Raw genomic sequence first — 26,168 nt, 5'->3', positions numbered from 1 at the left:
GGCTAGTAAGACTCTCATAGCTGCCATAGTTCCCTGTATGCACTGTATTGCCTTTTTGACCAGTAAAAGCCATCTGCTTGGATTCTATACGACTCTGTGGTGATTTCTGGTTCGAAGGGTCAGGAGCTTACATTATGGCAGCTATCTATCATCTTCTTTATTGTACTACTAGTCAGGCTGGAGCCCAGGGGGGTTCGCCTGCCGCTTGGATGGGAGCTGAGAAGCTCTCCGAGTGACCTACTATCCTGGATTCCTCTCGGAAGGATCCCACCCTGTTACAGGACATAGTCGCTGAACTCTTCAGAACTACCCTAGAGGTTTGCCGCTTGAGGGGACTGGTACAGGAGCAGTGGCAATCTCTTAAAGGGACTCTCTGGATGTTGACGTCGGAGGATACTGATACTCGTTTAGATCTTCAGGTCTTGGATCAATTACTGGACGATGCCCGGTTGGCAACTGAGGATTTACAAGTACTAACTGGACTTTTGGATAATCTTATTTCTCGAGAGACTCTTTCCTCTAGTTCTACCATGGCAGGAGCCCCGCCGGAGGGTTTTTCCCTGGTCCCGGATGCGGCCAGCTGTCAGGCTGAAGCCAAGCGAGTTGCTATTCGCACCGCTCTTCTCCTTGTGGAATGTACAAAGGACACCCCGGTCGCCACCTTGGCTCAGGCTTTGACCTCGACTTTTGGAGCCGATGCACCTGCACTGGCGGTTCGAATACAACCCTTGCTGGGCGGGGAATCCGACCCCATACTCTCACTTCTGGAAACAGAACTTTTACCGCGCATTACGGCGGAGGCTGCCCTAAGACTTGAGAACGCCAAAGTTCTTGCGGATAAGGATGCCGCCGAAGTGGCTAAGGTCGCCAGAGAGAGAGAGGCTGCTGACGCAGCCAAGGCGGCAGCAGCAAGGGTTAGGGATCGGGCGAGAATGGATACGCGCCCCAAGGGCACTGTACAAGGGCTATCAGGTCTGTCTTTTTCCCCGGCGTTTGTCCCGTCGCGCGCGACCCAACGCGCACGCCGTTTGGCTGACCGACGTCTAGACTCAGGAGAGTCTGAAGACGAGGATCTTTATGGAGATAGCTCTCAATGGGCCACGAGCTTCCGGACCAGTAAACCTCATCTCACTGGTGGCCCAAGTGAGGAGGTTCACCTCTTACGAGCCCAGAATCGGGAGCTCTCCGACCGTGTTGATCAACTCCAAGAACTAATGGAACGTATGCTTCAGGATAACAGGCAATTACAACAAACCCTGATAGCCCAAGCACAGCCTGTTCCGATACCGGGTCAGGGGGTGCCCATCCAGCCACCACAACCACCCGCTAATGTGCCTGCTCCACCCTTGCCTCCCGGAGCTCCCGTTGTTCCTCCGCCCGGACCACCCGTGCAACCGGGCCAACCTGCGCCCGGCCCTTGGAAGCAACTTAAATTGAGGACTACGTACGACGGATCTCTCGAGACTTTGCCTTGTTTCTTGCATCAAGTGGACAGTTATATGCGAGAACAAGGACAACTTTTCCCCACGGAAGATAGCCGGGTGCGTTATGTAGCTTCCCTTCTGACAGGTAAAGCAGCTGACTGGATGGTCCTCCAGTTTGACACCCGCTCTCGAGCTATTCGTTCCCTCAACAACTTCATGACTGCTCTAAGAAGGAGGTTTGAAGACCCCTTCCTGGGGGAAAGAGCCAAAACGGAACTCTTACAACTAAAACAAGGCTCTGCTACAGTTCGAGAATTTGCCGATGAATTTCAACGACTGGCAAGCAAAATTGTAGGCTGGCCCGAAACCACCCTAATTCATCATTTCAGGGAAGCCTTGCACCCTGACATTCTGAACTGGTCATACATGCGGGGCGATCCCGATACCCTTGAAGACTGGATTCTATTGGCCGAGGAAGTGGAAAGCCGCCGACGCTTTATTTCCCTAGTCCGTCAAAAGCACAAGGAAAAAGGCACCCAAAAGCCGCAATCCAAGGCACTGGATTAAAGGACATAGTCCCAGTATTAACTGGGAAACAAACACTATCTCCTTCGCCAGCCCCATGTGCAATCAGCACCGGCAGAACTTTGCACTGTTATATCCGCCCGTACCAGCATTGGCCTCCGATGCCCCAGCACTTCCAGTCCTACCTAATGTATATCGAGACTTTGCGGATGTCTTCGACCTTAAAGAATGTGATACCTTACCCCCCCACCGGGCCTCAGACTGTACAATTGAGGTGGTCAAGGACTGCACATTAACCAAAAGTAAGATTTACCCTATGAGCGCTTCCGAGCGCACTGTTCTCCGGGACTTCCTTGACAAAAACCTCGCCAGAGGGTTCATTCGCCCATCGAATGCCCCAAACTCGGCCCCCGCGTTTTTTGTCCGGAAAAAAGAGGGCGACCTTCGTTTATGCATTGACTTCAGAAAACTCAATGCGGTTACCCAAACCAACGCCTATCCTATCCCATTAATATCTGATATTTTGGGACAGTTACAGGAGGGCCGGGTGTTCTCCAAGTTGGACTTGGTGGAAGCCTACTACCGAGTCCGCATCCGCGAAGGAGATGAGCACCTCACTGCCTTCTCTAGCTGTTTCGGTATGTATGAATTCCTCGTGATGCCGTTCGGATTGAAAGGGGCCCCGGGGGTCTTTATGCAACTCATCAACGAAATCCTTCATGACTTGCTGTATCGCGGGATGGTGGTTTACTTAGACGACATTCTTATTTATTCAAAAACCATGGAAGAGCATGTAACTCTAGTCCGAGAAGTTCTGCAGCGCCTGCGCGACCACCAACTCTTTGCAAAACTGGCTAAATGCGAGTTTCATCAAAGCCAGCTCACATTTTTAGGATACATAATCTCCCACCAAGGTCTTCGCATGGACCCTGTCAAAGTCCAAGCCGTTCTCGATTGGACTCCTCCCACCAACCGCAAGCAAGTGCAACAGTTTTTGAGATTTGCAAACTTTTATCGAGGATTCATTCCTAACTTCGCCCAAGTGGCCCTACCCATTACTGATCTACTAAAAACCAAAGGGAAAGCAAACACAGCTACCTTACCCTCCGCAAAAATCCTGTGGACTGATCAATGCCAAGCCGCGTTTGTGGCTCTCAAACGCCTCTTCACATCCGAACCCGTACTACAGCACCCGGACCCAAACCAAATGTTTATTGTGCAAGTCGATGCCTCCGATGTAGCTATGGGAGGGGCCCTCCTCCAGAAAGGTCCGGATGGCCTCCTTCACCCGTGCGCTTACTTTTCGAGAAAATTTGCGCACGCACAATTGAACTGGCCCATTTGGGAAAAAGAGGCAGCGGCCGTTCACCATGCCCTGACTCTATGGAGACAATTCTTAGAGGGGTCCAATATCCCCTTCGAGGTTTGGACCGATCACAAGAATCTAGCTGCCCTCACGGGGTCCCATAAACTATCAGCAAAACAACAACGTTGGGCTGAATTCTTCGCTCAGTTTCGTTTCGTCCTAAAGCATGTTCCTGGGAAACAAAACGTTCTCGCAGATGCCCTCTCCCGGTTGCCACAATACCCGGTAAAACTCGAGAGACCAACTGACTCTCTGTTCACCCCTACGCAAAGGGGAACCCTTCCTGTACTGGCCGTGCAAACTCGATCTCAGCAACAGCACCCCAGACCCAGTTCTCCAGCACCTCCAACCCGAGCGGCTACCCAACCGCCCTCGCAACAACAACGAACCGACGATTCCACTCCTCCAACCCCACCGGCTGCCCTACCGCCTACAATCTGCGCACCACCGCACGTAAGCACTACCCCCATAGCTGGTCCTAAGACTACTATAGCCGGGGGGGGGGTTCCCGCCAAGGTTCCCATCTCCGAATCCTTTTTAAATACCCTTCGGAACCACTGCCTCTCTGAACGCTCCACTCACACCCTACCCCCTGGGGTAATAGAACAGGGAGGTTCATGGTATAAAGACTCTAAATTGTATGTACCCAAGACACTTCGAAAAGATGTCTTACACTTAGCTCATGGAGTAAAAACAGCTGGACACTTTGGATTCCTAAAAACTCTCCACTTATTGCGCAGACAATTTTGGTGGGGGGGAATGCGTTCCGACGTTGACTCTTTTATTCGCAGCTGCCCTGTTTGCGCCACAGTGAAGCGATCACAAGGCAAACCCCCGGGGCTACTGCAACCTCTAGAAACACCCACCAGACCATGGGAAGTGATTGCTATGGACTTTATGACTGATCTCCCTCTCAGCGGGGGAAAAATTGTGTTATGGGTTGTTACTGATTTGTTTTCCAAGCAAATCCATTTAGTTCCATGCGCAGGGATCCCCTCTGCTCAAAAAATGGCCCGCCTCTTCGTTACACATATCTTCAAATTACATTCGTTTCCGCGCAAAATAATCTGTGACCGCGGCAGTGGCTTTGTTTCCAAGTTTTGGAAAGCATTCCTCAAGTTGGTGGGGGTTGAACAAGGATTGTCTACTGCATACCATCCTCAAACCGATGGTCAAACTGAACGTGTAAATGCTGTCCTTGAATGTTATTTACGCTGTTATGTAAACTACCACCAAGATAACTGGGTAGAACTGTTACCTTTTGCAGAATATGCCTACAATAATGCTGTACATCAATCTACAGGTTTTAGCCCATTCTATGCAGTATATGGACAGGATTTCGGTCCTGTTACGCCCAAAAAGAATGTGGAGGGGGAGGGAGATCCTGACGTTGCTTCCTGGGCACACACCCTCCGTACCACTTGGCCTTGGCTCGTTAGCAATCTCGACCGAGCCAAGCGCAAATACAAAGCACAAGCTGATAAACATCGTTCCCCCGGGGGCGAACTGCGAGTGGGTAAATTGGTCTGTCTTTCCACCAAAAACCTACGTTCCACCCGTCCGTGCCTTAAACTCAATGCTAAATTCATTGGCCCTTTCCCGATCACACGGGTCATAAATCCTGTCACGGTGGAATTAGCTCTCCCGAAAACTCTGAGGCGTGTGCATCCCGTTTTCCACATTAGCCTCCTGAAGCCCCATACGGCCTCTCCACAATGGCATCCCGATCCGCCCCCCGAACAGCCCATTATGGTGGGGGGGGAAGAGCACTTCGAAGTCTCCAAAATCCTTGACTCCCGTGTTCACCATGGCAACCTACAGTATTTGGTCCGTTGGAAACACTTCCCCCCTGCCTACGACGAGTGGGTTCGCGCACGAGATGTCTCCGCCCCAAAACTAATCGATGCCTTTCACACTGCCTACCCGGACAGACCATCCCCCTTGCAGACTGGGAGGGGGCCTTAAGGGGAGCAGGATGTCAGGCTGCTATCTCGGTTTCAGTATTGTTTCTGTGTCGGTACTGTACTGTCTAGCCTCAAGGCCGACCACACATACCAAGGCCTGGGAATACTGCTCCTGGGAAAGTTGACTCTGTCTGTGTATGCTGATGTTGTATAATCTCCCGCCATTTACTGCCTTATATTATCGTTCGGCTAGTAAGACTCATAGCTGCCATAGTTCCCTGTATGCACTGTATTGCCTTTTTGACCAGTAAAAGCCATCTGCTTGGATTCTATATGACTCTGTGGTGATTTCTGGTTCGAAGGGTCAGGAGCTTACACAGACCTTGTCTCCCCTGAAAGAGCTCTGCATTTTCCGAAAGCCATCCATTGCTTTAAGAACCAACCCAGCCTTCATTCCAAAGTGGGTTTTTCATTTCAGGGTTTTTCTTCTGTGTCTCGTGCCTTAGTAGCTTGGCAAGCCACAGACTGGGGAGGTCTGTCTCCAGCCAGATAATGAAGCCTTTGTGATTAATTTGCCTGTGCCCCTTGTTTTGGAGGCATAACCCATTCAAAGATATCTTCCCATTCAGTGCCTCACAGTTAGGTTGAGGGTTCATTCTCACTGCTCTTAAGCAGGGATTGGCAGTGTTCTGGACTATTCTCTGCTTGCCCCCCTTTCCTCCTCTGAGAGCAGGGAGATGGAGAAACCTTCCCAGTTAAGAAAACCTGATCCACCAGTGCAGTGCAAGTCTCGATGTTCTGTTCTGAAAGGGCAGGCTAGAAGGGGGACTTTGGTACAAAAAGAGAGGAGTCATGCCTTTTGTAAACAAACACGTCATCCCTTTGCATGTAAAAGTAATAGAAATGCCCCAGTTTGTAAGTTTAACCCGCTCATATGTCCAGAAGGGCCCCCGGTTGAGTTGCATCTCATGGACCATTGAAGCACACGTGAGCACATTGTTGGCTTCATCATCTCCCTATCTAATATGTTGATTGATGGTTTCCACAGTCGCCACTTGAATTTGCCAGCAAGCCATGTCCATTTTGTGCCATTAGTGCCGGGAGGGGGGGGCTTTCCACTGAATGTGGGCATAGTTGTTCCAAAACTGCAGCCTAGGCAAGACAGAGCAATTTCTCTAGCTCCATGAGTTGCAGGAATTAATTTGTCTGGTTTTTTTGGGGGGGGGCTTTGAAATGTGGTTTAACTGGGTGACTTTAAATTGGTCTTTTGACCGCAATAAACGATGATTGATTGGGTGACCTCCAAGTGTCCTCTCTCCTCCCAGCCAGCTGTTGATGCATCATGTTGATATTCTTCTCCTGTTTTGTTCATGGTAGGAAAAGCTCACCAGGGAGCTTGCTGGACCTAGAGCAGCAAAATCCAGTGATTTGAAAGCCATGCCAACAAACGTGTTCCTGGGCCATTTTAAGAAGCCATACTTTAAGGATAAGACATCAGGAATCGTAAGTATAAGTAGCGGGATAGGGGCCTGCAAGGTGCTATTATCCTGAGAGCTGGATGTCTTCCTTGCAGCCTGCTTGTTTGAGTCACAATTAGGAAGACTCCTTTCAGGCAGCCTCTAATTGCCCTCAGGTGCTGTTTCCTTGGTCAACCTGGCCAGCACTGATTTGGGCACTCCCAGTCTAGATCCCTGCTTGCCACTAAACTATCAATGACTGCCTGATTACAGAAGGTGCTCTTGTAGGGGTGGGGATTGTCTTCTAGCAGGAATAGTCTCCTAGAGCTGAGAACTATGATGAAGTTGACTTGTGTGGCTTGTTGATTCTTTCCCTAGGGTCCTCCTGCCAACAGTGATGCCCGAGAAAAGGCAATGCAAGGCATAAAATCTTTTGAGGATCTGATCACTGTAAAATGTAAGGGGGCTTCGGGGTTCTCAGCTGTTCATTGTGTTCATTTGATGAGGGTTGGGCCCTTGCTTGGTGTCGCACACAGGCTTCAAGTTCCTTTGGAATCCCTAAGGGACAAAGGTCTTCCTGAAAGGCTTCAGTCGAACCTTAATTGAGACCCATTGGTAGCGGTGCTTGATAAAGGGACTTCTCTCAGCCATCTGTCAGAGAGCAAGCATGGTTAAGAGCGGAGGACTCTAATCTGGAGAACCAGGTTTGATTCCCCACACCTCCACATGAGCAGCAGACTCTAATCTGGTGAGCCAGTTTGGTTTCCCCACTCCTCCACATGAAGCTAGTTGGGTGACCTTGGGCTAGTCACAGTTCGAACTCTCAGCCCCACTTACCTCACAACATGTCTGTTGTGGGGAGGGGGAGGGAAGGCAATTGTAAGCAGGTTTGAGACTATTGTCGAAGGCTTTCACGGTCAGAATTCATTGGTTCTTGTAGGTTATCCGGGCTGTGTAACCGTGGTCTTGGAATTTTCTTTCCTGACGTTTCGCCAGCAACTGTGGCAGGCATCTTCAGAGTAGTAACACTGAAGGACAGTGTCTCTCAGTGTCAAGTGTGTAGGAAGATATAGTCAGAAAGGGGTTGGGTTTGAGCTGAGTCATTGTCCTGCAAAAGTAATGTGCTAGTCATTGTCCTGTAAGTATCAAGATAATGTGCTAATGACGGTGTGGTATGTTAATATGGAACCATTGTATCCTGAAGTGATCTGTTAATGTGTGAAGTCCAAAGCTAATCTGCATGGCTATTGTTGACTAAAGTCTTTGTTAGTCTGGAGGTTTTTTAGGACAGGAAGCCAAGCCTTATTCATTCTTAAACTCTCTTCTTTTCTGTTAAAGTTGTGCTGATGTTTATGAATTTCAATGGCTTCTCTGTGCAATCTGACAAAATAGTTGGTAGAATTGTCCAGTCTTTCAGTGTCTTGGAATAAGACCCTGTGTCCTGTTTGTGTCAGTCCATGTTCATCCACTGCTGATTTCTCAGGTTGGCCAAGTCTGCAGTATCTTTCATGTTCTTTTATCCTTGTTTGTATGCTGCGTTTTGTGGTCCCGATGTAAACTTCTCCACAGCTGCAAGGTATACGATATACTCCTGCAGAGGTGAGGGGGTTGCTGGCGAAACGTCAGGTTTGAGACTGTTGGTTCTTGTAGGCTATCTGGGCTGTGTGACCGTGGTCTTGGTATTTTCTTTCCTGACGTTTCGCCAGCAGCTGTGGTAGGCATCTTCAGAGGAGTAACACTGAAGGACAGTGTCTCTCAGTGTCAAGTGTGTAGGAAGAGTAATATATAGTCAGAAGGGGGTTGGGTTTGAGCTGAGTTATTGTCCTGCAAAGTATTAAAGGTAATGTGCTAATCATTGTCCTGTAAGTATCAAGATAATGTGCTAACGAGGGTGTGGTATGTTAATGTGGAACCATTGTATCCTGAGGTGATCTGTCAGGATACAATGGTTCCACATTAACGTACCACACACTCATTAGCACATTATCTTGATACTTACAGGACAATGATTAGCACATTACCTTTAATACTTTGCAGGACAATAACTCAGCTCAAACCCAATCCCCTTCTGACTACAGTGAGGGGGAAAAGTATTTGATCCCTTTTAAATTTGCCCGTTTGCCCTCTGACGAAGAAATGACCAGTCCATAATTTTAATGGTAGGTTTATTGTAGCTGTGAGAGACAGAATAACAACAGGAAAAACCCCAGAAACCCAGAAGACAAAAGTCAGAGATTGATGTGCATTATAATGAGTGAAATAAGTATTTGATCCCCTATCAACCAGCCAGATTAGGGTTAGGGTTCTGCTGTCGACAGAAGCAATCAATCCATCAGATTCCAAACTAGCCACCATGACCAAGACCAAAGAGCTGTCCAAGGATGTCAGGGACAAGATTGTAGACTTGCACAAGGCTGGACTGGGCTACAAGACTATTGCCAAGCAGCTTGGTGAGAAGGTGACAACCCTAACTGTCAACCTCCCTTGGTCTGGGGCTCTATGCAAGATCTCATCTCGTGGAGTTGCAATGATCATGAGAACGGTGATGAAGCAGCCCAGAACTACACGAGGGGGAACTTGTCAATGATCTCAGAGCAGCTGGGACCATAGTCACCATGAAAACAGTTGGTAACACACTATGCCGTGAAGGACTGAGGTCTTGCAGAGCCCACAAGGTCCCCTTGCTCAAGACAGCACATGTACAGGCCCGTCTGCAGTTTGCCAATGAACATCTGAATGACCCAGAGGAGAACTGGGTGAAAGTGTTGTGGTCAGATGAGACCAAAATCAAGCTCTTTGGCATCAACTCAACTCGCCGTGTTTGGAGGAGGAGGAATGCTGCCTACGACCCCAAGAACACCATCCCCACCGTCCAACATGGAGGGGGACATATTATGCTTTGGGGGTGTTTTTCTGCTAAAGGGAAAGGACACCTTCACCGCATCGAAGGGACAATGGATGGGACCATATATCGTCAAATCTTGGGTGAGCACCTCCTTCCCTCAGCCAGGGCATTGAAAATGGGTCGAGGATGGGTATTCCAGCATGACAATGACCCAAAACACATGGCCAAGGCAACAAAGGAGTGGCTCAAGAAGAAGCACATTAAGGTCCTGGAGTGGCCTAGCCAGTCTCCAGACCTTAATCCCATCGAAAATCTGTGGAGGGAGCTGAAAGTTCGAGTAGCTACACATCAGCCTCGAAAACTTACTGACTTGGAGAGGATCTGCAAAGAGGAGTGGGACAAAATACCTCCTGAGATGTGTGCAAACCTGGTGGCCACCTACAAGAAACGTCTGACCTCTGTAATTGCCAACAAGGGTTTTGCCACCAAGTACTAAGTCATCTTTTGCAAAGGAATCTGTAAGCTCTAGGCCTGTGGCGAACCCACAAACAGATTTCAGCAGATGGTAAATCCACGAAAGCAGTTTTATTGGTTAGGATCGAAAGGTTTCAGCAGCTATATTCAAAAGGACACTAGTAAGGGGCAAAGGCAAGGTACTTGGCATATATGGAAAAGCAAAAGGAGATAACTGGTAACCAAGGCAAGCCCCTCCCAGAGGCAGGAAGGAGTACTTGGTGATTCCCACAGTATGGGAATCCATGAAGACTAAACACGGGGCCTTGACTGGCCTTGGACAGAACAGCACAACAGCACCTGGAAGCAGCACAATCGCACTACCTCATACCACCTGACATTCTGCCCCCCTAAAGACTCACCCCTCACCCCCCCACCGTGGGTTTGTGAGGGTAGGTGGCATGGAATTTTTGTACCAAGCGGGGGGCGGAGACATCACAAGCGCGCACCCATTCATCCTGGGCGGGACCAAAATGTTTCCAGTGGACCAGGTATTGAAGGGCACTGTAGCGAATGCGAGAATCCAGTATTTTAGCCACTTCAAAATGTTCCTCCCCCCCCCCATTTCAGGTACTTCGGGTTGTGGTTCAGGATGCCACTTTTGGGAAGGAACATACGGTTTTAAAAGACTGACATGGAACACTGGATGAATTCTTCGTAGGGACTTGGGCAAGGAGAGTTCCACAGCCACTGGATTAATAATCCGGGAAATGGGGAACGGACCCACATACTTGGCACTGAATTTATCACACGGGCAGGTGGATCGTAGGTTCTTGGTGGACAGATAGACAAGATCCCCCACTTTGCATTCCATACTGGGGGAACGATGTTTGTCAGCCTGAGCCTGGTAACGACGTTTGGCCCGCTCTAGATTTTTAACCAGCCATGGCCAGGTTGTTTGAATTGAATGTACCCATCCGGCCACATCAGCTCCCCCCTCCTCCTCAGAAACATCAATATGACCAGCGGGGCCAAACTCTTTACCATGGACAACCTGGAAAGGGCTGAACCCCGTGGACTGGTGAACCGCATTATTATAAGCATATTCAGCAAAAGGCAACAGGTCTACCCAATCATCTGGATAGTAATTAACGTAGCAGCGTAAATAACATTCCAACACTGCATTCACGCATTCAGTTTGACCGTCCGTTTGGGGATGGAAGGCACTAGACAGTCCTTGTTCTACTCCGACCAATTTGAGAAAAGCCTTCCAGAATTTGGCCACGAAAGTTGACCCCCTGTCCGTCACTATCTTGCGCGGAAAGGAATGTAGACGGAAGACGTGACACAAAGAGGCTGGCCAATTTCAGGGCGGAAGGGATACCTGCGCAGGGTACAAGATGCACCTGTTTCAAAAACCGATCAGTAATCACCCAAAGAACTATCTTTCCCCCACTAGGGGGTAGGTCCACCATGAAGTCCATTGCAATCACTTCCCACAGTTTCGAGGGAGTCTCTAACGGTTGTAAAAGTCTGGGAGGTTTGCCCTATGATCGTTTGGCTTCACAGATGGGGCAGCTGCGGATGAAGGAGTCCACATCTGATCGCATGCCCGCCCACCAAAACTGTCTCCGTAGCAAATGCAATGTTTTGAGGAATCCGAAATGTCCGGCGGTCTTGGTGCCATGAACCAAACCCAAAACCTCCCCCCGCAACACTTTGGGAACATACAATTTAGAGTCTTTGTACCAAAACTCCCCGCGTTTAATTAGAGTAGCTGGAAGGGCTTTTGAGGACAGTTCCGCTTGACAGCTGTGAAGGAGAGTCTTTCTAAAGGAATCAGACAGTCCTTCCACCCCTTCCGGCGTCGGGTCGGCTGGCGGCCTGACCGGGGATGGAGCCGACACAGGTGCAGGGGGCGACTGAAACCGTGGCTGTCAGTCGCTCGGGGAGGAGGAAGCGAGGCGGGTGGCGCTGCCGGCTCAGCCGGGTGTGGGGCTTCGTCTCTCACCGACAGCGGCGGTGATCAGATTTGAGAATGGGTTTGTACGGCCAAAGTGGGCAATAGACCTCGTTGGGCAGGGGTGAAGAGTGACTCTGTGGCCCGATCAACCTTGGTGGGATATTGGGGAAGTCTGGATAAAGCGTCAGCCAAAAGGTTTTGTTTCCCTGGTACATATTTCAGGACGAATCGAAACCGGGCAAAGAAGTCTGCCCAGCGCACGTGTTTTGTGGACAGCTTGCGAGCCCCCGTTAGGGCCTCTAGGTCTTTGTGATCGGACCACACTTCAAAAGGCACCTTGGAACCTTCTAAAAACTGCCTCTACACTGTCAGGGCATGCTTTACCGCAGCGGCTTCCTTTTCCCAAACGGCCCAATTGAGTTTGGATTGAGTGAACTTCTTAGAAAAATAAGCGCATGGATGCAGGTTCCCATCCTCCCCCCGCTGCAGGAGCGCACCCCCCATCGCTACGTCGGAGGCGTCTACATGCAGTACGAATGGTTGATTGCAGTCCGGGTGCTGCGAAACAGGTTCGGATGTAAAAAGTTGTTATCGAAGGCGGCTTGGCACTGGGGGGGTCCATTTGACCCGGGTGTGGGTAAGGTGGCTGTACTCCCCTTTCCCTTAGTCTATATATATATATATATATATATATATATATATATATATATATACACACACACACACACACTCACTCACACATTTATTTATTTATTTATTTATTTTTATAACATATTTTTTCCCTTAGTCTTAAGGAGGTTAGTGATCGGTAGCGCAATCTGAGCGAAATGTGGGAGGAACACCCTGTAAAAATTTGTGAACCCGAGAAACCTTTCGACCTGTTTGCACGTAGAAGGTGGTTCCCAATCGAGCACTGCTTGTACCGTATCAGGATCCATAGTCAGTCCTTGGTGTGAGATAATATATCCTAGGAAAGTCAATTGCCTTTTAAGGAACTCGCATTTAGACACTTTAGCATACAGCTGATTGTCTCTGAGACATTGCAACACCTCTCGCACCAAGGCAACATGTTCATCCATGGTTTTTGAGTAAATGAGAATATCATCTAAATAAACTACCACTCCTCTGAACAGTAGATCATGGAGGATCTCATTAATGAATTGCATGAAGACCCCCGGGGCCCCTTTTAATCCAAAAGGCATCACCATAAATTCAAACATTCCAAAGCAACTGGAAAAGGCTGTCAAAGATTCATCTCCCTCCTTCTGACTGTGTAATAAGCCTCGACTAAGTCCAATTTGCTGAAAATGTGTTCCTCTTTCAATTGTCCCAAGAGATCAGAAATGAGGGGGATGGGATAAGCATTCGTTTGAGTAACAGCATTGAGTTTTCGAAAGTCAATACACAAACGCAAATCCCCTGTTTTCTTACGCATGAAGAAAGCTGGTGCCAGATAGGGCGCGGTGGAGGGTCGGATGAAACCGCGTGCCAAGTTCTTGTCTAAGAATTTGTGGAGCACCGTCCGTTCCGTAGGACTCATTGGATAGATCTTACTTTTTGGCAGTTTTCCATCCCCCACCACTTCAATAGCACAGTCCGTCCGGCGGTGGGGGGGTAACACATCATACTCCTGCACATTAAATATGTCTGTAAAGTCCTGATATTCGGGGGGCACTTGGGTTGGATTGGGGGTGTCTGAGGCTAGAGCAGGAGTTGATTTGATTACGGTTTTAACAGCCACTTCATATCGGTGTAACTCACACAGCGGGCTTTTGAACGTTAAAGTTTCAGCTTCCCAGTCTACGGTGGGACTATGTCCTTTGAAGCAATTTGCACCTAACACCACAGCATATCGAACATTGGGAACAATAGTAAAGTTAATTTGTTCCCAATGGTGGCCAATTCCCATCGCCACTCCGTCAGTGCGATGGTCGACTGCCCCCCCTGAAATCACTGCCATCCATTTGAGCAAATTGAACAGGTGCCGGCAAAGGGACTGACTTCACTTGGAGCGCTTTAAAGGTGGTTTCTTTAATCAATGAGCGGGCACATCCAGTCTATTAAGGCTTTAACTTGTAATTGAGGACCTTTTCTATAATGTCGTAATATCACATTTACATACACATTCTCTTCTACTTCACTCACCATGAAAGGAGCCTCGGGTTTCGGAGGGACACCTGCGGAGGTCTGTGGTATCACTCCTACCGCAGACCCAGTCCGTTTTTTGGCTGTTCGAGGGGAGATTCCAAGTTAAGGGCTGGGAAGTTCCAGTGGTCACCCTCCTCTGAAGAAGTGGAGCTACCCTCCCCAGGAGTAGTAACTGTAATCCTGGATCCCGATGGGTCCGCTGGCGAAAGGTTCGTTGTCACTTCTCCGGCATGCAGAGCTGGGGGCGCTTTTCGTCTTGGAGCGATGCTTCGCTCGGCTGCGGCGCCCCTTCCCCGAGCGCATCCTCTCTGGCTGGGGAGTGGGACTCGGCAGTCCTGAACGTGACAGACAAGTGGCAGCGAAGTGACCACTCCTGACAGGATCAAATACTTATTTCACTCATTATAATTCACATCAATCTCTGACTTTTGTCTTCTGGGTTTCTGGGGGGTTTCCTGTTTTTATTCTGTCTCTCACAGCTACAATAGACCTACCATTAAAATTATGGACTGGTCATTTCTTCGTCAGAGGGCAAACGGGCAAATTCAGCAGGGGATCAAATACTTTCCCCCCTCACTGTATATTATTCTTCCTACACACTTGACACTGAGAGACACTGTCCTTCAGTGTTACTCCTCTGAAGATGCCTGCCACAGCTGCTGGCGAAACGTCAGGAAAGAAAATACTAAGACCACGGTCACACAGCCCGGATAGCCTACAAGAACCAATGAACTCTGACCGTGAAAGCCTTCGACAATATTAAGGTTTGAGACTCCTTAAAAGGTAGAGAAAATCGGGGCATAAAAAACCAACTCTTCTTCCTTCTTCCCCAGGGAAGAGCCGAGAGAAGCTGTTGCTGGGTCAGTCTGTGGCGAGTGATCATTTGCAGCGTCTGCTTCAGCCAAAACTTCTGAAGTAAGTATGGATCCCACCAAAATGTTCTCAATCTAGGGATCAGGAGAAAAGGAGTCTGACCAGTCCTATCCAGTTCCATCCAAGTCATGGAAGACTTTCCCTTCTGTACTGTGCAGCTGGCTTATTCATCTAAGGGAAAAGGAAGTCCCTTCCCTACAGAGCCAGTTGCCTGACACCATGGAGAGAACAGGAGGGAGGGAGGAGATGGGCATGAATAACAAGGAATAGATGCTGGAGAATAAAGTGGCCCAGATATGCATGTTGGGGACTGTGCTCGCCCACTGAACTGTGGCTCCTTTGCCATTCCAGATGTGTCCAGAGTTTTAGGGACACCCACCAGTTTGGTGACGTTGTCCCTGATTTGGTGGCGCTGTCCCTGATTTAACTCTTCCACCCTGTTGACTGGGGCCCTTATTGCAGAGCTGTGGATGAGCTGTGGATGCCGCGCACTGTTGCCTTCCTGGCCATCAGCACATCTTTCCTGGGCTGAAAGCAGCTGTTTAGAATTTGTGTCTGGAGAAGTAAAGCAGAGCATGTCCTCTTTTTGTCTCGAGTCGTTTATAGCAATGTTTCTGCACAGGCTTGACTTTCTGACTGACAAACGGAAAAGGTGCAAGGATGAAATGGAAAAGCAGATCTTGACAAAGCAAATCCAAGAAGTAGAGCATGAACTGAATGACATCAAGTAAGCAGGAATGGCCTTCACTAAACATGTGGGAGCCGAGGTTTTGTGTTTGTGTTCTTCCAAAAAGCCAACACTTTCTGGCAGGGCCTGATCCTGCAAGGTTTGCAGCACTTGGACTGCTTACCAGTCTATGAAATGGCAACTGGAAGAATGCAGAGGCTGTCTAGGTGTTGGGCAGGATCGTTTACCGTCCAGCCACTGCAATTCCAGCCCAGTCAGGCCAGGGACCCCCAAGCATGTCAGCGGAGCCCTGGAGAGTCATTGGCAGCTGCTCCTTCCCGTTCCCCACTGAGCCCATCCCTGGGAGATCACATTGGATGTGGCTCCAGCTACCCAACATTTCTTTCTAGTTAGGGACCATGTTCCAAGGAAATGGAGTGAGGTGAGCTTTGCTTCTTGCTTCAGTTCAGATGCTGTGAGGAAGAAGAATAAAAATCTGTAGCTGATGACATAGCTGGTAATGCTTGAGTGAAGCTCCGTGGTAATGTTACCATGTAGTAAAGGTCAAATAAAAGCCGGTCTCTTGAAATCGTCCAGCGTTTAAGGCTCAGCCTTGATAATAATTTGGCTGTTTAAGTTGTCATGGTGATATTTTAGTGCTAAGGGTTCATTAAAAATAGATCCATATTTTTAAGAAGGGTCTTTGCAGTTGTAAAGAACTGCTTCATGAGAACTAGCACTGTTCTTTGTGGCCTGTATGTGGTGTTCTGTTTGGCTGTGCTTGTGCCACACTTGCTCTCAGAAAAAGACTGAGAATAGTAGTTCAATGCAAGTACATTCTGGTTGCAGGTGGGTTTCCCCAAGAATTGTAACTCTGCCCCCCTCTTTTCCCACCCCCTAGCCTGCTGCCAGAGGAGGTTTTGCTTGGGAACAGACTGGATAAGCACGACTGGGACAAGATTGCCAATGTCGATGTGAGTAGCCCGGACGTCAACTGTCTCACCTGGATCTCCTTTGTGGAAGGAGGGAACACCTGCGAGTCCACCTTGCTTGTGGCTGTTTATTCTTGGTATTGAGAAAGAGGCCGAATGCTTTTTCCAACTTTACCCCCTCTGATGTGTTTTTAGTTTGAGGGAACACGCAGTGCAGAAGAGCTGAAGAAATACTGGCAGAATTCTGAACATCCCAGTATCAACAAGAAAGAGTGGAGTGAGGAAGAGATTGAGAAACTCAAAGAAATTGCTGCCGGACACAAATGCCTCAACTGGGAAGCGATAGCCCAGGAGCTGGGGGTAAGGCAGAATCACTTGACTGGGAGTCTAGAACCTGGTATGGCTGTTGTGAAGTCGGGCTGTTCACTTTAAGAGAATTTTAAACCTAAAAGGCTGTTTCTACTCTGCAGTAGAACAACCAGATTCAAGTTCGGGAGCACCTTAGAGACCAGCAAGATTTTCAGGGTAGAACCTTTCAAGGGACAAAGCTCCCTTCGTCTGATATCTGATGAAGGGAGCTTTGACTCACAAAAGCTTATACCTGAAAATCTTGTTGGTCTTTAAGCTGCTACTGGACTCTGATTATAAAGTGCTGTGTGGACTGTGGACAAATAAACAAAAATCTGTATCTAGAACAGGGGTGTCATACATAAGGCCTGAGGGCAGGATCTGGTCCCCTGAGGGCTCTTATCTGACCCGCTAGCCACACACACACACACACTCAATCTAGGCTGGCGAGACATGGCCCGGGCCCTACCAAGTGACTTTTATCTCACATCTGTCCCTTGTAACAATTGAGTTCGACACCACTGATCTGTGTGTGTGTTAAGTGCCGTCAAGTCTAAGGACTCCGGGGAGAGAGGTGACTAAGGACTCCGGGGATGAAATAGTCACATCCCAGTCCCAAGGTGACGGCAACCTGCCAGTCACGGATGATGGAGCCCTTGGGGAAGGAGGCCATCTCACTGAGGTAAGGGGATGTGGTACCTTAGAAGGGACCTCTTCCTTGGTGGATGAACTGATAGCCTCTCGTACTGAGGATATGCCTCAGAGGGGAGGGGGGCTTCTTGTAGTGGGGGATTCAATCCTTAGGAATGTAGATAGCTGGGTTTCTGGCAGGTGCATGGACCGCATGGTGACTTGCCTACCTGGTGCGGAGGTTGTGGAGATTACCCGTCATATAGGTAGTCTGGTAGATAGTGCTGGGGAGGAGCCAGTGGTTGTGGTTCATGTTGACACCAACGAAGTGGGGAAATGTAGTCCCGAGGTCTTGGAATCCAAATTTAGGTTGCTAGGCAGGAGACTAAAAGCCAGGACCTCCAAGGTAGCTTTCTCAGAAATGCTACCTGTTCCACATGCAGGACCAGCTAGGCAGGCACAGTTGGTGAGTCTCAATGCTTGGATGAGACGGTGGTGCAGGGAAGAGGGCTTTAGATTTGTAAGTAACTGGGCAACATTTTGGGACAAGCTGGGCCTATATAAAAGGGATGGGCTCCACTTGAACCAGGATGGAACCGGACTGCTGGCGCGTAATATAAAAAAGGTGGAAGAGCAGCTTTTAAACTGAACCTGGGGGGAAAGCTGACAGGAGCTGAGAAGCATCCGGTTCAGGCAAACTCAGTGCACACGGACAAAGGGAAAATTGCTTCAGATTGCATACATGGGAATCACTTAGACATGAAAGGGGATGGAAAGGGGATGGGAAAAAAAATGCTGGATAGCCATTTAAAGATGCCCAAAGGCACATGCCAGGCAAGTCGAAAGAGAAAAACAGCGTGGAGGTGTTTCTATGCTAATGCTAGAAGCCTCCAAGCAAAAATGGGGGAATTAGAGTGCATGGTTTTAAGAGAAAACATAGATATAGTGAACATTACAGAAACCTGGTGGAGGGGCGAGAACCAGTGGGATACAGTCATCCCTGGTTACAAACTGTATAGAAATGACAGGGAAGGGCGTACTGGAGGGGGTGTTGTTATGTGTATCAAGGAAGGCATAGTGTCTAATAAGCTAGAGACCATAAAAAGGGCAGACTCGTCCACAGAATCCTTATGGGTGACGATTCCGGGCCCCAAAGGAGATTTAGTACTGGGGACGTTCTATCGGCCCCCTGACCAAATGGCTCAGAGTGATCTTGAGATGGAGAATGAAATTAGGGAAGCATGTAAAGGTAATTAAGTAGTAATAATGGGAGACTTTAACTTCCCTCATATTGATTGGATAAATGTATGCGCCAGTCATTTAGACATCCTAAATGACTGTGCCCTCAAACAGTTGGTCATAGACCCAACCAGAGGGGAGGCTATCCTGGATTTAATACTCAGTGGTGCTGCCAGTGACTTAGTGCGAGATGTGGATGTAGTTGAGCCAGTTGGCAATAGTGATCACAATGGCATCAAATTTAATTTATATGTAAGTGGGAAAGTGACTGGGAAATTTCACACAATTAACTTTGACTTTAAAAGAGGGAACTTCTCTAAAATGAGAAAACTGGAAAAGAGAAAGTTGAAAGGAACAGTTAGAAGGGTTAAATCTCTTGAAAAGGCTTGGGGGTTACTCAAGTCCCCATTACTAGAGGCTCAGCTAGATTGTATACCGCAGGTCAGGAAAGGTAGTAATAAGTCCAAGAGGTCACCACCATGTCTAACAGGTAAGGTAAAGGAAGAAATTAGAGAAAAATGTCTTCCTTCAGTGACTGGAAGGTTTCCCCAAACGAGGCGAACAGAAGCAAACACAAACCTGAACAAAGGAAATGCAAGCAGATAATTAGACATGCAAAAAAAGATTTTGAGGGGCATATTGCTAAACACATCAAAACAAACAGTAAGAAATTCTTTAAGTATATTAGAAGTACGAAACCAGCTAGGGAAGCAGTTGGACCATTGGATGACAATGGGAGGAAAGGAATTCTAAGGGAGGACAAAGCGATTGCTGAAAAACTAAATGAATTCTTCTCATCTGTCTTCACTTTTGAAGATACAGGGCAGATTCCTTCTTCTGAACAGAGATTTTGGAGAGGGGAGAATGAGGAACTGAAGCAAATAATGGTAACAAGGCAGGAAGTCCTAGAACGTCTAGACAAACTGCAAACTAACAAGTCACAGGGACCAGACGGTATTCATCCTAGAGTTCTTCAAGAACTCAAATGGGAAATTGCTGAACTTCTAACAAAGATATGTAATATGTCCCTTCGATCAGCCTCTGTACCAGAGGACTGGAGAATGGCCAATGTAACACCCATTTATAAAAAAGGTTCCAGGGAAGACCCAGGAAATTACAGGCCAGTTAGCTTAATGTCTGTTCCGGGTAAATTAGTGGAAAGCATTATTGAAGATAAAATTGTCAAGCATATAGAAGGGCAAGGTCTGCTGATCAAAACCCAACATGGCTTCTGTAAAGATAGGTTCTGTCTCACTAACCTATTAGAATTTTTTGAAAGTGTCAGTAAGCATGTGGACAGGAATGAGCCTGTGTCAGGAGCATGCCATGAGGATGGTATGCGGTAGTGCAATTGAGCTGCCTCCAGGTGCTGTTGTGTTGTTCTGTCCAAGGCCAGTCTGTGCCCCGTGTTTAGTCTTCATAGATTCCCATAGTGTGGGAATCACCAAGTGCTCCTTCCTGCCTCTGGGAGGGGGTTATCAGTTATCTCCTTTTGCTTTTCCATATATGCTATGCCCCTTGCCTTTTGCCCCTTACTAGTGTTCTTCTGAATATGGCTTCTGTAACCTGTCGATTCTAACCAATAAAACTGCTTTCGTGGACTCGCCGTCTGCTGGAATCTGTTTATGGGTTTGCCGCAGGGCTAGAGCTTACATTAGAACACTACTCCTGATCCTTACTTGCTGCCCTTGGCTGGAGCGCTGGAGGGTTCGCCTAGGCATTCGTCTCCTCGGGTTGGGGCGCAGGACGAGCTCCCCGAGGACCCCGACTTGCTGCATGCCGTCTTGGAGGAGACGCTGAGAACTGACACAGAGGCCACCCGGCTGGTTGGGTTGGTGATTGATCAGTGGCATCGCCTGGCAGCATCGACCCCCTGGAGGACCCAGGACACTGATCTACGTGCCCGCGACGACCTTTTGGGGCTGGATACTTTACTAGAGGAGACTCGATTAGCGCAAGAGGACTTTGCTCTGCTAACTCGACTATTGTCTGAGCTTACGCTCCGCGGGGCGCAACAGGAGGCCCCAATCCAGGGGCTCGAGTTCTGTTTCCCAATGGCGGTGGCTCGGGAGGAAGACGTTCCGCAAACTGTTTTGGATCCCACCCTATGTCGCCGGGAAGCACAGAGCGTTGCCGCCAGGACAGTCCTGGCCCTCATGGGCTTACCGCCACCCACGGCAACGGCGGCTGATGTCGAGAAGGTACTAAACCCCGATTTTGGTCCTTCCTCTGCGGATCTTGCTCAACAGATCCAACCGCTGTTGGGTCAACACAGAGAGATCCTATTGCTCTTAGAACAAGCGGCTGAACCGATTGTGACGGCCGCCGCAGCTGCCAAACTCGAGGCAGACTGCGCGCTCGCTGACCAGAGGTGGGCAGAGGAACAACTGTTGGCGGATGCGGCCGCCGCTCGGGCGCGGGCAATGACAGGAACGGGAGCGCGGTCGAAAGTTGGTGGAGGATCGGACTGGTCTCTCCCCTCGTGGTCTTTGGGCTCCCCGGAACCTGACCTGCCCCTGGAAGTAGCGCGCAGACAGCGACTCACCTTTGCTCCTGATCCCCAAGAATATGAGGAGGAGGAGGACTTATACGCAGAGGAGGGGGACTGGAATACAAACTACCGAGCCAGTCAAGCCCGACGGACCGGGGGGGGGGGGCTGAAGAGGAGATCCATACCTTAAGGTTTCAAAACCGAGAGCTTTTGGATCGTATGGCCCGTATGCAGGACCAAATGGACTTGTTGATGTGTGAATACGGTCGCCTGCAGCAAGCTCAAGTGCCACCTGCGCAGGCACCAATCCCAGGACAGCAACCCCCTGGCCAACAGCCTCCTGCGCAGGCACCAATCCCAGGACAGCAACCCCCTGGCCAACAACCTCCGGCTCAACCAATACCACCAAGCTCGAGAATTTCTATGAAAACTTATATTCTAAATAGTGAATAAGTGCAAAGTGCTAAAACAACATACAAGTGACAAAAATGAAACTTAAGGCTATATACTAAAGAACAAAGAGACACACAGTAGCTGTACAAAACGCTACTGACCTCTACAAGGCAGCAATGCTTGCAAGGTAAGTAAAAGTTCCAGAAATATTATAACCAATGTCCATAAATGTGTTTTCCTTTGATTTCTCCGTTTTCACTTCAGGTTGTATAGGCGTGCAAGAACAAGACGAAGAACGGAACGCGGTCCGGATGTCCCAAACGTTTTCACTGCCTACAAGGGCAGCTTCATCAGCTGTTCACTCAAGCATAGAGACAAAGCTCCTAAAGACAATAATAAAAGCAAATATTCCAAAGCGTGTGTCTCATTCAATTAATCACAATAAAAACAAAAATAATATTTAAAGATAATGGTAGGACAAGATAACATACCTTAGAATTGAAAAGTCATTATTTAGAGTTCCATCTTACTCTGCGCCAGCAAGGCTGTTCCACTGTCAAATGCTTGGATCTATGCTAACAGGTGAGGATAATTTATGCGGTTTAGTTAGAGAAACTGGCTGATCGAGTTGATTTGGTAGTCCACAGGTGTTTGATTCTTAAAGGGCAATTTCAAAGAAAGCAGGATAAATCTATTTCATTATTTAAACCATAAGGAAAATATGATTTAAAAAGATAAATAAAGTGCATTTCTTGCCTGAGTAAATTTCTTTGCACATTCTCCAGTTCAAAGGAATTACCACTGTACACCCATATTACAAAAAAGCATAAATCATTTTCGCTATGTTTATTATTAATGAAATGAGAAGTTAATGGTGCGTCAAGCACCTTCGCCCTAATCTTTGAATTATGTTCCCCTATGCGCAATTTCACTGGTCTAAGTGTACTGCCAACATAAAGCTTCGAGCATTTGCATGAAATTCCATAAACGACCTGGCTCGTGGAACAATTAGAGAAGTGGTTAAGTTTGAACCTAAAATTGGACATGGTCAAACTGAATTCCTTCAGAGGAAGGCTTAAGGGGAAAAAAGGACAAGAACCGCATGGAAAAGGCCCTCTTACTAAGGGAGGTGGTCGTTTGGGACAAATGGCAGAGTGGATAAGTTTGTCCCTTAAAGAGACATTCCTCTTTAGTCCAAAAATTGGAGGTTCAGAACATCCAGGTAGGCTAGATAGAATGTGCCAATGTTTATTAATGATGTGCTGAATAAATCTTGAATGGCGGCTAAAAGTAAGGGAACAAAAAATTCTATTATGCTCTCTATCAGCATTATTAGTCTGCAGCATTGAGCTGCGGTCCTTAAGGTCGGCTTTACACTTAGCTTGATGTATAACATCTATCAGATATCCCCTATCCACGAGGTCCGTTTGGAGACCATTCGCTGCTTGTTCATAATCTTGAGCCTGAGTAGAATTTCTTTTCAAAAGTATGAGCTGGCTGAAAGGAATGTTATTTTTCAAGTGAAAAGGATGGTAGGAATCATATCAAGCCAGCGTTTCTAGCCATAGGTTTTTTATATGATTTAAATGCCAAAGTTCTTTTGTTGTCAATGAAAAGTTCAAGATCCAAAAAGTAGATATATTCAGCACTGGAAGTTCCAGTAAAGATGAGGTTAACTTCGCAAGTAGTAAGCCATTCTATAAAATTGAGAAAAGATTCTTTAGATTTCAATAAAAATAGAAGATCATCCACGAACCGTCTATACAAAAGAATGTCACAAGAAATACATAGTTGGCAAAAATAAATTGTTTTTCAAATGCTACCATATATAGATTGGCTATCGCTGGGGCTCATGAAGCGCCCATTGTGACTCCTTTGGTCTGAACGAAGAATTCTTGTTCTTTTTGCCCCTTAAGCCTTCCTCTGAAGGAATTCAGTTCTACCACGTCCAATTTTAGGTTCAAACTTAACCACTTCTCTAATTGTTCCATGAGTCAGGTCGTTTATGGAATTTCATGCAAATGCTCGAAGCTTTATGTTGGCAGTACACTTAGACCAGTGAAATTGCGCATAGGGGAACATAATTCGAGGATTAGGGCGAAGGTGCTTGACGCACCATTAACTTCTCATTTCATTAATAATAAACATAGCGAAAATGATTTATGCTTTTTTGTAATATGGGTGTACAGTGGTAATTCCTTTGATCTGGAGAATGTGCAAAAAATTTTACTCAGGCAAGAAATGCACTTTATTTATCTTTTTAAATCATATTTTCCTTATGGTTTAAATAATGAAATAGATTTATCCTGCTTTCTTTGAAATTGCCCTTTAAGAATCAAACACCTGTGGACTACCAAATCAACTCGATCAGCCAGTTTCTCTAACTAAACCGCATAAATTATCCTCACCTGTTAGCATAGATCCAAGCATTTGACAGTGGAACAGCCTTGCTGGCGCAGAGTAAGATGGAACTCTAAATAATGACTTTTCAATTCTAAGGTATGTTATCTTGTCCTACCATTATCTTTAAATATTATTTTTGTTTTTATTGTGATTAATTGAATGAGACACACGCTTTGGAATATTTGCTTTTATTATTGTCTTTAGGAGCTTTGTCTCTATGCTTGAGTGAACAGCTGATGAAGCTGCCCTTGTAGGCAGTGAAAACGTTTGGGACATCCGGACCACGTTCCGTTCTTCGTCTTGTTCTTGCACGCCTATACAACCTGAAGTGAAAACGGAGAAATCAAAGGAAAACACATTTATGGACATTGGTTATAATATTTCTGGAACTTTTACTTACCTTGCAAGCATTGCTGCCTTGTAGAGGTCAGTAGCGTTTTGTACAGCTACTGTGTGTCTCTCTGTTCTTTAGTATATAGCCTTAAGTTTCATTTTTGTCACTTGTATGTTGTTTTAGCACTTTGCACTTATTCACTATTTAGAATATAAGTTTTCATAGAAATTCTCGAGCTTGGTATTATTCTTTCATACAGCTTGTCTAATTAATACCAGTGTATCTTTGATCTAGCAACCAATACCACAGCAACCTCCGGGACAAGCGCCGCCGGGGCAGCCGGGACAACAACCCCCCGGCCAGCAACCTCCGGCACCTCCACCAGTGGGACCGGTGGTGCAGTGGAAGCAACCCCAATTACTTGTGACATTTGATGGCTCTGCGGATGCATTGCCTTGTTTTCTTCACCAAGTAGACAGTTACATGAGAGAACAAGGGCATACCTTCCCCACTGAAGACAGCCGAGTGAGATTCGTTTCCTCACTTCTAGCTGGAAAGGCTGCAGAATGGATGGTCCTTCAATTTGATACTTGAGCCCGCTCCATACGGTTGCTTAATGAGTTCATGCGAGCGTTAAGGAGACTCTTCAAGGATCCGTTTCAGGGAGAGAAGGCCAAGGCAGCTCTCCTACAACTCCATCAAGGATCCTCCTCAGTCTGAGAGTTTGTGGACGAGTTCCAAAGACTTGCTAATAAAATAGTCGATTGGACTGAAGCGACCTGAGTGCATTACTTCAGAGAAGCATTGCATCCTGAGATCCTAAACTGGGCATACATGCAACGAGACCCAGCCACCTTGGAAGAGTGGATTTTACTGGCAGAAGAGGTGGAAAGTCGTTGCCAGTTTATTTCTTTTGCCCGACGGCAGGCCAGGGAGGGGGGAACCAGAAAAACCCTCCTAAACCTGCCGCTCCTCAGGCCCCGCGGAGGCCAGCTCTACCTCCACCTGACCGAGCATTGCGATTTCAAAGGGGAGCCTGCCTCGTTTGCGGTACCATGGGCCACTTTGCAGCCGCCTGCCCGACACTCAGGGACTGCCAAGTCCCTCTCCCCAGCCGGAGGGGACTCCTCGCGGGAGAGGACGCGCTCGGGGGAGAGGCACCGCTGCCGAGCGGAGCCTCGCTCCAAGACGAAAGGCCCCCCCAGCTCTGCATGCTGGAGAAGTGACAACGAACCTTTCGCCAGCGGACCCGTCGGGGTCAAGGATTACAATTACTACTCCTGGAGAGAGCAGCCCCATTTCTTTAGAGGAGGGCAACCACTGGAACTTCCCAGCCCTTAACTTGGAATCCCCCAGCGAACAGCCAAAAAACGGACTGGGTCTGCTGTAGAGGGAGCGATACCGCAGACCTCTGCAGGCGTTCCTGCGAAACCCAAGGCTCCTTTTATGATGAGTGACGTGGAAGAGACTGTATATGTAGATGTGATATTACAACATTATAGAAAAGGTCCTCAATTACAAGTTAAAGCCTTAATAGACTCAGGGTGTGCCCGCTCGTTAATTAACGAAACCACCTTTAAGGCGCTCCAAGTGAAGTCAGTCCCTTTATCAACACCTGTTCACTTTGCTCAAATGGATGGCAGTGATTTTAGGGGGGGGCAGTCGACCGTTGCACTCACGGGGTGGCAATGGGAATTGGCCACCATTGGGAACAAATCAACTTCACTATTGTTCCCAATGTTTGATATGCTGTGGTGTTAGGAGCAAATTGCC

General features: G+C 47.8%; 1 protein-coding gene across 1 annotated transcript in view; it reads left to right on the top strand.

Moving 5' to 3' along the window:
- The window catches only part of SNAPC4 (small nuclear RNA activating complex polypeptide 4), an 85,141-nt gene that overhangs the window by 2,024 nt on the left and 56,949 nt on the right, over nucleotides 1–26,168 (top strand). Inside the window, 6 exon segments of the mRNA XM_056860202.1 lie at nucleotides 6,597–6,722; nucleotides 7,055–7,133; nucleotides 14,919–15,000; nucleotides 15,581–15,685; nucleotides 16,527–16,599; nucleotides 16,753–16,917. Coding sequence (XP_056716180.1) covers nucleotides 6,597–6,722; nucleotides 7,055–7,133; nucleotides 14,919–15,000; nucleotides 15,581–15,685; nucleotides 16,527–16,599; nucleotides 16,753–16,917 — 630 coding nt within the window.

Source organism: Euleptes europaea, chromosome 14, assembly GCF_029931775.1.
Source record: "Euleptes europaea isolate rEulEur1 chromosome 14, rEulEur1.hap1, whole genome shotgun sequence".
NCBI classification, from domain to species: Eukaryota; Metazoa; Chordata; class Lepidosauria; order Squamata; family Sphaerodactylidae; genus Euleptes; species Euleptes europaea.
Note: the sequence above shows the minus strand (reverse complement) of the source record. Positions and strands in the feature narration are given on the sequence as shown.